Genomic DNA, 14,077 nt, shown 5'->3' on the forward strand with positions numbered 1-14,077 from the left:
GTGTCCCCTGCACACAGTATTATCCCCAATAGTGTCCCCTGCACACAGTATTATCCTCAATAGTGTCCCCTGCACACAGTATTATCCCCAATAGTGTCCCCTGCACAAAGTATTATCCCCAATAGTGTCCCCTGCACACAGTATTATGTCCCTTACTGGCCCCTGCATACAGTATTATTCCCAATAGTGTCCCCTGCACACAGTATTATCCCCTATAGTGTCCCCTGCACACACTATTATGTCCCTCTGTGGACCCCAGAGTATAATAATCAGAGACCCGGGGAATAAAAACATTAAAAAAAACACTGTTGCTTACCTGTCCCCGGCTCCTATGCTGTCAACCGCCGCTCGCGTCCTTCTTTAATGACGTCGGACGTCACATGACCCGGGAAGCATGCTGGGTTCATGTGACGTCAGAGACGTCAGACAAAGTAGGACGGAGACCTGGCAGGATCATGGAGAGGTAAGTAACAGTTTGTTATGTTCCCTTACATCTCCGGTCCGCCGATCATTATACTCGGGGGTCTGCAAAGACCCCCGAGTATAATGATAGTCTTTGTGGGGCCCGCGGTGTCACTTGCCGATCCCGGCCCAGCCAGGATTGGCAAGTGAATAGGGCCTGTAACAGCCTATTTAAAAAAACCGCAGCGGTAGCGGATGTCACCGGGCCCCCTAATGGCCCGGGCCCTGTGGCAGCCGCCTCCGCTGCCTCTACGGTAGTTACGCCCCTGTTATTATGTATACATACACTGATGATGAATGCTTATGTATAAGTAGGTTAATGTGTTATATTGGTAAGACAAGTATTAGCAATCAATTATTAAAAGAGTGGAAGAATCTGGCCATACAATATAGTGCTGTCCATATTATGTTCTCCTATAATCCCATGATATCCTCCTAAGTCTTGCTCTATCTTAAATATGTAAATCCGTTCTTAAGCAGTGTACGATGTACCTGTAGCTTTCTGTGCTCAAATAGACTGGATCTGTCTTTTTTTTTTTTTTAAATGGAGTTTCCTGTGTTGTTACTTTTTTCTTTCCAGGATTCCTCATGGTCCAGTATTAGCCCTTCCCTTGTTGACACTTTAGGGTCCATTCACACAGAGAAAAATGGTGAGGAATTTGGTGTGAAATTTCAGCACTGAAAAAAATCCTCCCATTGACTTCTCTGCAGAAAAAGGAACCCATTGAATCAATTCCTCTCACTTTCAATCCAGTAGGATCGCCATCATGGTAGAGGGCAAAGTGCCTAGCAACCGGCTAGGTTTGTACCATGTTGTTGTTGTGTGGCATCTAAGGGGGCGGAGATTCATGGGATGCTGCTGGCATTTAAGGGGGGCAGAGGTCCTTGGGGTGCTGCTGTCATCTAAGGGGGGCAGAGAAGAAGGACATTAACCTGGAGTAGATGGAGGGGGCAATAAACTGGGGCAACTAGAGGGGGACATTAAGCTGGGACAGCTGGAGAGGGACATTAAACTGTGGGATTAGCTGGTGGGGGACATTAAATTGTGGCAACTGGAGGCGGACATTAAACTCTGGGGGCAACTGGAGGGGGACATTAAACTGTGTGGCCCATTGGAGGGGGACATTAACCTTTGGGCAACATTAATGTCCCTCTTCCAGCTGTCCCCAGATTTATGTCCTCCTCCAGTTGCCTCATTTTAATGTTCTCCTCCAACTACCCCCTGGGTTTAATGTCTCCCTCCATCTGTCCCCAGTTTAATGTCTATTGTCATCTGCCCTCAGTTTAATGTCGCCTCCGTCTGTTTCACTTGACTAGAATGGAGATACTGCAGGTAGGTTCATGGTCTCTGTGTATTCTGTAGTTACTATAGGTAGGTCCTTCTTACAGCAACTCCATTCTAGCTGTCTCATTACTGACCTGACTAGAATGGAGTTGCTGCAGGTAGGTTCATGGTCTTGTTGCTTTCTGTGAAAATCAGCATAGAGTCTATGTCTAACAATAAGCCCGTACAGCACATTGGCAGCAGTCCACCAAGGTCCAGATCACAACAGCATACAGGAGGTAGCTACCCATGGACCAGTCTTACTCCAGCACAAAGGTGGCACCCCCATCGGACAACGCGAGCAGCCCCCCTTCCACCCAACACATAGGTGGCAAGACCCCAGTGGCTCGACCCCTCCAATACACAGGCAGCCCCCCAGGGACCACCACAATCAACCCCCACACACAAATAGGCAGCACCGCAGGAACCCCTCACTTACATAAAGTGACCTGCACAAAACACAGCAGCACCCCTCCGACCCTTCGCCATATGCACACAGGTGGAAGTACACAAGGGACCACCGCCAGCATCTCCTCAAACACAGGTAGCACCAGGGACCCCGAAACATGCACAAACGTGCCAGCACCCTGGGACCACTTGCAGAACCCTGTCTTACAAAAGGAATACCCCAAGAACCCCCCCCATAAAAAAAAAATCAATACCCCAGGGATCCCACACAAACACATGCAGCAGCCCCGTAGGATCCGAACCCCACAAGACCCTGCCCTCCCTTTGAATGCCAGCCGCACCCCATGAACCCCTGCCCCCCTCCTATTTAAATGCCAGACACACATCAAGGACACATGCCCCCATATTTAGATGCCAATGGCACCCTAGGTACCCATGTCTCCACACCCTTTAGTTTTCAGAAGTGCACCAGGGACCCCTGTCCCCTATCCATGGCAGCAGCATCGTGCTTAGATGCTAGAAGCACCCCTCCCCCCACATGATACTCCAGACTCCTGACATCCTTAATATGGGCTACCAGCGCAGGGCCGTTAGGTGGGGGTGGTGTATATTTTGCCAGTGGAGAGCTACCAACATCTTAGATATATAGAAACAGTTTAGATGTCTTTTTACCAAAGAGCTGCAGTGCCAAATTAAGAAGATAGACTAACAGGTCTAAGAGGATCCGTGAAGAAAAAGTACGTCAGTCTTGGCCTTAAAATTGTCTAAAAATTAAAATATGATTGTACAAAAAAACGTTATTCTGTTAATACACACAAACAAAACAATGAGCTTGCCTTTGCCAGACTATATTTAATGCAATAAGATGAGAATGTTTCTAAAGCCAAGTTACAAGAATTCTACATGAATGTCCTTATCAAGGCAAATAAACTAATCAAGGTGAACTTACACAAGTGCGTAATGCCAGTTAATGGATTCTGTAGGTGAAAATGGAAGGGCATGTGATATCCACAGATTCTTTTCTGCGTAATATCAGCGGCGAGAAGATAACAATGCTAATGCAGGAAGAATATTTGAGCTGATTTGATGGTAGAACATAGTGACATCTAAGCAACCTTCAGAAATTTCTATAAAAGAGAGTGACAGACTACGCACAGGCCGCCTTTGTGTTGGATTTGCTGTGCTGCGGAAGGGGTTCAATCTTGGAAATCAGAAATGGCTACGTTTAATGAAAAGAGGACATGCAGCGAGCGAATGCAAAACTTTGGCCGCTTCGTATGGAACCCTGACACTGGAGAGCTGATGGGAAGAACCTTAGTCAAATGGGGTATGTTCTTCAGCCATGTTAAAAAAAAATTATACCAATTACGCAATTAAATGTCATAAAAACTGTGAGGAGGTGCAGATTTTAACCTACTACATGTTATTTACATTCTGTGGATTTCACCATTTACAGTGCAAGGTTACAATCTGCGGCATTTTATTAACATAAAATGCAGCAATTCAAGCATTAAGTAAAGCACAAAGAAATATATCAATAGACTCAAATACATATAAAGTCAGAATATCCAATTAAATAAAATAATTCAATGGGATAGGGGGATATGGAAAATATGGGATAGGATGAAAGAAAAGATACAAGTTAACTGGAAGAACACATAGTGTATGTATGTGCTAAACATTCTACTAACTTAGATGATGCCATCCCACTTGGTAGCCGGTTTAGCATGTACTTATACTATGAGAATGTGTTAACTTTAGTTAGCTTGAATCTTTCATTTTATCATATCCTTTATTATATATTACTATTGTATACAGCACATTGAATGATATTATTTATTTGTATATTATGACTATATAAGTATAAGATAATATTTATGTATTTCTTTGTGCTTACTTAACTGTAAAATGGTCTGTCTAACAGAAATTGGCATGTTCTATCTTTGTCCGTTTTCATGGTCACCTGGCCCCTATTGAAGTCAATGGTTCTGTTTCTAACAACTGTCAAATTGGATTTGCATCTAAATGACAGCCCTTAGAAATGGATCAGTTTGTTGGGTTAAAAAAAGACCAATTAAATTCAATCATTCAATTTTTTATGGCCCTTTAAAAACAGATGCAAAACAGATGATAGCCGGTGTTAATAGACATGGAGTGGACTGATTTCTCCATTTTTCATTGACAAGAAACTGTTCCGATCATATCAATAAGTTTATAGGCTCCTTATAACATAATGTGGTTATAAACATATTTATTATTTGTTTAATATGACCGGTTATGAACAATCATGACAATAATTATATCCATGACATCAAGATGATGGCACCCAACTAAATTAAATTATTTTAATAATTTATAAATGTATTAGAAATATTTAACATTTCCATGTTTTATTTAATATATTTTTAAGTACTGTAATCTATGAATTGGCACCACTTGCTAATTATGTTATTGCTCCAGTTAAATTTCAACATTTCATGACTATATATAAATTCAGGTTTAGAGTAAGGTCTCACGTAGTGTCCCACAGCATAAAAGCGTTGCAGGAAAGACCGCCGCAGCAACGCATCAAGGTTTTTCCAACAGTGATTTTCACAGAAAGACTGCAGAGGTTTCTTCTGCGGATTTGCTGCTTCTATTGTACTTGAAGGAAAACAGCCGGCGTTTCTATAAGTGTAATTAACATGCTGCGAGTTCCAAAACTGCAAAGGTTTTGGAAATTGCAGCGTGCCCGTTGTGCGTATTCATGCAAATTGAGAATGGGATTTGCTAGAATCCCATCCACTACGCAGTGACTGTAAAACATAGTGGAAGCACCACGTAGGACAACAGCCTTAAAGGGTTTATCGGAATTTTAGTATTGATATCCTGTCCTTGATAGCCAAGTATTGATAGCCCAATATGTGTTGGGTTTCTGAGTGTTGGATTTCATTTGGACAGTGCTTCGATACCTACACTCATTGCTACAGTTTGTACAGTGAGCGAGCAGCATGGCTCTGGGAATATAAACAAATACCAAGAGCTGCGCTCTCTCAGTACATGGGATCTGTGGGGGTCTTTGATGTTGGAACCCCACAATCTAATATTAATGGTCTATCCTGAGGATAAGCCATCAATACTAGAAACCAAATAATCCCTTTAAAAGCAAAATGTCAATGTTAGAATAATGAAGATTGAAATCTATCATTACAATAAAATAGCATTTCTAAGAATAAGTATAAGAAAATATATATAAACATAACATACATTTTTTGTAGGTGTTTTTTCAGTGACCATATAACGATTTGTCTTTCGTTCTTAGGTTTGTTGTTTAGGAGACGAGTATATTGTTCTGTGATGGCTGTGTAATACAAGTGTCATGTATGAACATAATACATTTTGATGCTTCTCTTTGCAGTATATATAAGCCTTTACTATGTGGCTTTTTACATTGTTATGATTGGGCTGTTCGCACTTTCCATCTACTCTCTGATGCAAACAATCAGTCCGTACGAACCGGATTATCAAGATCAACTGCGGTCGCCAGGTACTATTAACCATGTATTATTCATGAGTATATGATGTACTAGGGACGTTCTGTTGTCCTGCTAACTTAAGGCGGATTATGATACAACATTATAGGATTGACAATTATGTAACTTAATAGCAGAGCTCAGAACTGCTCTTCTGTATGTGACTCGGATGACTTTGTTACTCAGGGGTTTTCTACACTAAAAATGGTCCCTAATGGGACAAGTATTAGACTTCTCTTTATCTTTCTTGATCTATTGCCTATGTATAAAGTGTAAAATATAACATGTGAACCTCACCTATACAACTAGCTCTACAGTGGCCATAGTATACTAAATAATATGACCATATACCAAGCTTTATTTTTATTACATCTGCATAACAAAAATTGCAGCTTTATGGAATGCTGTAAATTTGCATTTCCTACTACACACTGAACCATAGTGCATAACATAATATGTGTATAAATGCATATCTTCATGTGCATCAGGCCTTATACTATAAGTGCATAAGGTCACGCATACCGTATCTTAGACTCTTGCTGGATAAAAATTAAAATCTTCAACTACCTGTTCTTTTATCAACCGCCATGTAGCCACATCAATAACAATAATAAATCTTTATAATATGCATAAAAAAGCACTAATGCCACTTAAATGTACAATTGTGCTGGACAGGTGTTACGATGAGGCCGAATGTGTATGGAGAAGGCGGAATTGAAGTTTTTTACAATGTCTCAGAAGAAAAATCTTACAAAGGAATTGTGAAAAGCCTATGCGACTTTCTCTCCGGTATGTATTCATTGTGATCTTTATGCAACATTCATGAATGTTATAGAATAAGTGAACACAATATACAGGGCCGTACAGAAATCCATATATTCCTTAGGATTTCTCTATCTGCCATGAGCTTGTATGTGTTTCTCTCTTGTTATATACTACTGTACCATCTATGAAACTGTATTACTGAAATTTCCCTATTGTGGGACTATTAAAGGAATATCTTATCTTATCTTATAAATCCTTGGATTATATGGAGACTGAATATAGGTGCAGACCCCAAATCAAACATGCCAATAATTCAGACCCGCAACCAGATGGAACCATTAAGGCTAAGGCCCCACGGGCCGTAATTGCAGCGCTAAAGCGCTGCGGAAAGAACTGCTGAGTGAACGCATTGCATTTCTTTGCACAGCACTTTTAATAGAAAGTTCACAGAGTTTTCCTCTGCAGACTTTCTCTTAACATTATATCTATGGGAAAGCCGCCGGCGTTTCCATAGATATAATTGACATGCTGCGATTTCCGCTGTGGGCAAATCACGGCGTTTACGTCCCGTGGGGCCCCGGCCTTATTTAGATATTAGACCAAAATGAATAGGAGTCTGTCATCAGGAAAATAATTATCAAACTAATGACAGGACCTGGTTGAGCTGCTTCTACACTTGCCAAAGATGTCATTCTTTTTCTACATTGCAATTCCATTTTCAGGAAAATCTGAATTTTATTCTTATGCAAATTAGCTGAAAATGTCTTTCGGGGTGTTTTTTCTCCTATTAGGCCTTCAATCTCTGCTGTAGATAACCACCCCTAACCGCAGACAAAGTGTGACAAAGTGAAAGATGTCACTTAAGCAGTGGGGGGAGGAGCAGGGCGATGGTCGGGGATGATTATCTATAACAGACAGTAAAGCCCTTGATGGAGAGGATACACCGCTAAAGCCCTTTACAGTTGGTTTGCATAATAATAAAATGCTGATTTTCAAAAAATGGAGCTGCGGTGAAGAATAGCAAAGTCATCTTTGGAAAGTGTAGAAGCCGTCCTACAAGGTACTGTCATTAGTCCAATACCAATTTTGGTGCTAAGAAACTCCCTTTAAATCAAACCCCCAAAATGAATTCAGACTTTAAACAAGCCCACAAAATTAAAACACTGGACGCCTAAATAAATTCAGACTGGACCAAGTCTACAGTCAGTTAATAAATATATCAGCAACACAATGAGTGACTTATTACAATCAGACCCTATGTTGTCCTGAGCCTATAACATTCCTCCTGCAGGCTGTCTTTCTGTCTCTACCTGAGGACATACACAGGACAGGATGTATCTGATGGGTCAGGGCAGTGAGCGGGGTGTTTACCCCAACTTACCCCCATGCCTTGTCCCCTGTCCCAGCCATAGGGCCCATAAAAGTTGTGTGATCTGTTATTTGGAGGTATGCCATTGAGTGTTAGTATGATGTAAAGCAACTTGATAACATAGTCAAGGTCGTAGCTGGGGAAGGGGGGGGTGGCAAATCATGTGCTCTGGGTGCTGGGAGGAAGGTTGTGTGATAACAGGTCACATTGCCTCATCAGGGTTAGATACCGAATCAGGGCAGAAAATTTCATCTTTGTTCCTATTGAAGACAAGTCTACCTATGACTAAAGAACAGTACTCAATATGATAAGACAAAACCAAAACCATTACACTGTGTAATAGAGGCTGCTCATCGTATATGATGATAATAAATGCCTGATAACAGGCATCTCACAGGCTAGGTGGCAGAGTAGTGATGGAAGAAAATGATTGTTTTAAAGGGGTTGTCCAGTATAACCTGTTTTTGGAAAAGAGGCCGGAAAAGGTAAAAAAAACAAACAGTCACCTATTCTCAGTGCTCTCGGGGTCTTGTTTTGGCAGAAGTCCTCGCCACACATTGCCTCAGCGACCTAAGTAAAGGACAAAGAACATCACAGGTGAGGTATGCGAGTGATAACTGATTCCTTTACAAAGGCCACTGAGACTGCTGTTTGGCCTCAGTGGTCACCAGGGGCAAGGACTTATGCCAAAATAAAACCTCGGGAGCAGCAGGACCGAATCACCATAGGACAGACCGGATCATCGGGAACAGGAGAATATTTTTTTTCACCTTCCTGGCCTCCTTGCCAAAAACGAGTTGCCAAAACTGAGTCATATATAGACAACTGTGTTATACCAATACTCTATAACGCACTTATTGTCATCATCATAACTTATAGTGTACAACAAAACCAAACAAGAAGAAATGTTGAACAAGGAATGTAGTAACATCAGTGATGTAAAATCTTTGCTGAAGATTAGCGACACCTCCAGACATGCTTGTCAGTTCACTACCGAGATGCTTGGAAATTGCTCCTATGATAAGGATCCCACATTTGGCTTTGCAACAGGACAACCTTGTCTCTTCATAAAAATGAACAGGGTAAGTTTCCTTCTCTTTTATTATTTCTTCATACACTTCAGTAGTCATCAATGTGAAAATCAATCATTAAAGCAAAAAACTGCAACAAATACACATGACAGACAATTCACAAATCAATACCTGACATTGTAATGCATGTCCTCCGTATGTAGCTTCAACAAGACTTACCATAAGTTATTAGATAGCACATTCCTAGCTATAGAAGTGGTTTTAGGAAATATTCTCATCTTGGTATGCATGGCAATATATAAACACCTACCTGTCCCAAGAATGAGACCCCAAATGAACAGATTCTCATTAACTTTCATGGTCCTTCTGCAAATAGACAAGCAGGCAGCTTCAATTAGTACAAAATGAATAGAGACTTGTACATGAGCAGTCGCTCTCTCATTCACTTGTATCTACAAACCCCTTTCTCAAGTTAGACTTCTGGGATCTGGATCTATCAGGTACTTATATATCTGGATATAGCCATAAATAACCAGATGGAAATACCACTTTAATTTAGATCATTGTAGTAATATGTAACAAATGAAATACTTTTTCTGCTTTCAGATCATAGGTTTTATGCCTGACAATAAGACATCTCCAACTTTACATTGCTACTCCGAGGTTTGTATGATTTACACTTACCACATTCTGGTTTTATGCAGTCTGCTTGTGTATTTTACGTATCATTGCCATAAGATAAAGTTTATGTTATTTCATCTGGTCTTAAAAGATTATTACAGTAAAAAGCAGTTACTCTCCATCTGACCTAAGATTCTGTATGAAATCAGCAGCAGAGTAGAAGGCCAAATATCCCTCTATGGGTGCCATATTACTAGAGATGAGCGAGTAGTACTCGATCGAGTAGGTATTCGATCCAATACTACAGTATTCGAAATACTCGTACTCGATCGAGTACCACTCGCTATTCGAATGTAAAAGTTCGATGCAGAACCAGCATTGATTGGCCGAATGCTATACAGTCGGCCAATCAACACTGGTTCCTATCCTACCTTTAGAAGTCTTCTCCGTGCAGCTTCCCCGCAGCGTCTTCCGGCTCTGAATTCACTCTGCCAGGCATCGGGCCTGGGCAGAGCCGACTGAGCATGTCCGCTTGTAGTGTGGACATGCGCAGTCGGCTCTGCCCGGGCCCGATGCCTGGCAGAGTGAATGAAGAGCCAGAAGACGCTGCGGGGACACTGCAAGAAGAAGACTTCTCGGAGGATCCAGCCCGACCCTCACTCATGGACTTGGTAAGTATAATTTGATCGAACGTTGCCTACCCCTGAAACGAGCATTTTCCCCCCATAGACTATAATAGGGTTCGATATTCGATTCGAGTAGTCGAATATTGAGGGGCTACTTGAAACGAATATCGAACCTCAAACATTTTACTGTTCGCTCATCTCTACATATTACTACTCGGTACTCCTAATAACACATCCATGTGTATGTTCTCATTGTACTGGTATCATCTCTTCTGTATTTACGGCAGTGCAAATATAACCAATCAGTTTTCCATTGTTCTTTATTTTTTTTTACATTTTTATATAAACTGGTGACAAATATCTTAGAAGTAATAAAATTGTGGGAGGGTCAGATGGCAAAGCCTGTAAAAATAAAGTACATCATTATAGAGTATTCTTAATTTTGGATACCCCTCAAATTTTGTACCTTAAATTCTTGTTTATAATTATATTATAAAATACTAATAAATATAATAATGAAATTCTCAGTTGCAGGAATTCTAAAATATTTTCTTATACAATACAGGGTAAAAATGATTATCTTGGCCCTATAGAATATTATCCACATGCAGCTTTCGGTTTGCAGTATTTTCCATACTATGGAAGGAAGGCTCAGGTAATGTACAGATAAAATCTCCATCTTCTCCAGTTTTACTTTATCTCAGCAAAACTCACAGTATCTTCTTTCTGGTTTCTTTCAGCCAAACTACACCAACCCATTGGTGGCAGTGAAACTTACTAAAGTTATATTCAACCACGATATTGAAATTGTTTGCAAAGTCAACGGAAGTCACATCATAAATGACGACCCTCATGATCCATATGAAGGAAAAGTGACATTCCATCTGAACATAAAAAAATAGTTTGTCCTCAGTGACAAGAATACAAGGTATGAGCAGTATGGCAGCAGTTCATTGCACACCTCCCATGAAAGATATACTGACATTAAAACAGGACGAAAATCAAATACTCGTGTTTGCTAACCATGACTTTGGGAGATAAATAGTCACAATTGCAAGGTGATAAGTTATCAGTAAATTTACACACGCATTATACTCAAGGACTAATAGAACAAAGCATATACAGCAATAGCATTTTATAAGGTTATGTCTATGGACAGATTTAGATATCGCCTACAAGAGACTATATATATATATATATATATATATATATATATATATATATATATATATATTTCCTGTATGGTCTATAATATCTCACATGATATGTTATATATTGGGATGAGGGAAGTACAATTGCAATTCCAAAAAAGTGTAAAATGTAAAGAAAACATGAATGCAATTATTTGGAAATCTCATATAATCATATTTTATTCACCACAGAAAATAGAACACATCAGAAGTTTAAGTTTAAGAATTTTTCCATTTAATTTCCAAAAACAAATTCATTTAGAAATTGATAAAAGCAACACTTTGTCACGCTTTAAGTTGTGACAGGGTTAACAAAAGGCTGGAAAGCTATACAATGGAAGACATGGCATTGTCCGAAATTTTTGGAGATTGTTGACATCATTTTGTCAATTACATTTTTTTTCTTCAAATGAAATGGAAAAATGTCTAACTTTCAACTTCTTACATGTGCTATATAAGGGGTCGGCAGCCCCCGACACAAGTGACTAGAGTGAGACATAACTCCCTGGCACAGCAACTTCACACCTTTATGCTTTGTAATAGAAAATTGCTCAGTCCCCATTCTCTCAGATTCTGTCTCTTGCACATACCAATCCCATCCATAAGTTGGCAGCGAGTGGAGAACCATGTGACAGCACATCTTCCTCAGCTTCCTCACAAATGGGGTGTTATACCGTGTGGGGAGCTAAGGGGCATTATATTGTGTTTAGGAGAGGGCATTTTTCTATGTACAGAGACACTAAGAAGTAGAGATGAGCGAGTAGTATTTGATTGAATACCTCGCTCCAATAGGAATGCGTGTAAGCGGCCAAACACCAAGGGGTTAAGCGCATTGAATATTCACTGTGCTTAACCACTTGGTGTTTGGCCGCTTACACGCATTACTATGGGAGCGAAGTATTGGATCGAATACTACTCGCTCATCTCTACTAAGTAGTCTTATATTGTCTATATCAGGCACTATAGGGCATTATACTTTGTATAGGAGCACTGAGATGCATTGTACTGTGTATAAGGGACATAATAGGGCATTATTCTGCATATATGGGCACTAAGGAGAATCAAACTGTACATAAGGGTCCTGGCATTCTACCATACAAATGCTGCATAATTAAGTTAGAAGCTTCCATTGCAGGTAAAAAAAAAAAAAAAATCTAACAACCAATGCACATATGAACACAAATTTGTCCAGGCTCACACTGCTATAAGACTGTGGAAATTTACCCTGTAGGTCTGGGTATAGTAACTTTTATGTAAGAGTTGACAACATTAATTATTGCACAGCACACTGTACAAAAATGGTTTCCCACTTCTGGGTTGAATGTTCTGTTATGAATAACATATGGTTATATGAGATTTCCAAATCCTTGCATTCTTGCTTTCTTTAGATTTTACTTAGAATCCAAATGTTTTGGGATTGGTGTTGTAAAATTTTTTCTAAAAAGTTCTTTGTGTTAAAGTTCAGTAAATTGTAGATACAGACTGATACAGTAGATACAGATACCTTCATGCCTACGCGTTGTATCACGTTCCCTCATATTTCATTGAGTATATTAGACATGAACATTTATGATATTAGAATAAATGAAATCAGTGTAATAATAATAATAATAATAATAATAATAATATAGTTCTTTTCATTTACAGGTCTACACCCAAGAGGGCAAATTCTGTAATGAAACAGACATTATCACCAACACTCAGTCAAAACATGGAATCTGCTACAAAATGTCCATATCATAGACTCAACACAAGAGTAATCTGATGGGCTTCTTTTTTTTCTTTAGCACTGATACATGAAAACTGATAGATCAATACAAGGAGAGACATATTTCAGTAGATATTTAAACGGTTTATATTTACTTATGTTTGTTATACACCCATTCATCACAAGATATTCCAAGGAGCATCACACAAGACCAGCACAGAAAAAAAAAAAAATTACCATATATAACTAAGTTTTTGAATGATTCTGTATGACGTGTTCTATATATAAAAAAAAAATGTTATATTTAAGTCTAAAAAGTCATGCATTCTGAAGATGAGTCCTCTGACTCATACAAGATCCTAACTGTAGCAATGTAGAGATGTTAAGATACTCAGTTTTTTGCCTTGTTGTTACACTGGGGCTCGCTGATATAAACTTAGATTAAGCAAAGTGGTAGAATTGAGTCAAATAAGAGCTTCATAAAGCTACTAAACAAATTATTCTTCTATCTTCTGAGTATGTGTTTATGCCTCCGAACATTGATTCAATATTACTTTAGCTGTATATGTCACAATTAGCTAAGAATTGTAATTAAAAAAAAAATTAAGGAAAATACAAAATGTTGTCAAGAAATAGACATGTAAAAAAATTTAAGTATATACTGTATGTTCATCACAGCAAATGTTGAATCTATATTTTTCACTACTATCTATGCTATATGAAATATAAATGATTATTAGAATTATTAGATAGGACCTTTTGCCACTTCAACCAACTCCAACTCTTTGCATCCTTCAATAGGTGTAGGTCCATTGATTCCTGTGCGGTTGGAATATTTTCTGGAGCCCCCCATTGTTTCATTGCAATTGGTACTGTCTAATGTCACGTGAACGGTCCTGTCCTGGATCAGACAGTCAGAGACCACCCACCTGACTGCAGAGAGCATAATTAGCATATTGGGTGCTACAACTAACAAAAACGATTGCTCATGAATAGAGATGAGCGAACAGTAAAATGTTCGAGATTCGATATTCGTTTCGAGTAGCCCCTCAATATTCTAC

The 14,077-nt window shown here is 39.4% G+C and overlaps 1 protein-coding gene across 1 annotated transcript; it reads left to right on the forward strand.

Annotated features, from left to right (window-relative positions):
* Nucleotides 1-3,352: 3,352 nt before the first annotated feature.
* On the forward strand, nucleotides 3,353-13,411 carry ATP4B (ATPase H+/K+ transporting subunit beta). The gene is made up of 8 exons (XM_075265264.1): nucleotides 3,353-3,521; nucleotides 5,592-5,720; nucleotides 6,382-6,495; nucleotides 8,720-8,922; nucleotides 9,478-9,534; nucleotides 10,684-10,773; nucleotides 10,859-11,046; nucleotides 12,956-13,411. The coding sequence occupies exons 1-7, from the start codon at nucleotides 3,410-3,412 to the stop codon at nucleotides 11,018-11,020; spliced, it is 867 nt and encodes a 288-aa protein (XP_075121365.1). The 5' UTR covers nucleotides 3,353-3,409; the 3' UTR covers nucleotides 11,021-11,046; nucleotides 12,956-13,411.
* The last annotated feature ends 666 nt before the right edge of the window (nucleotides 13,412-14,077 follow it).

The sequence above is a fragment of the Leptodactylus fuscus genome, chromosome 2 (genome assembly GCF_031893055.1).
Source record: "Leptodactylus fuscus isolate aLepFus1 chromosome 2, aLepFus1.hap2, whole genome shotgun sequence".
Classification (NCBI taxonomy): Eukaryota; Metazoa; Chordata; class Amphibia; order Anura; family Leptodactylidae; genus Leptodactylus; species Leptodactylus fuscus.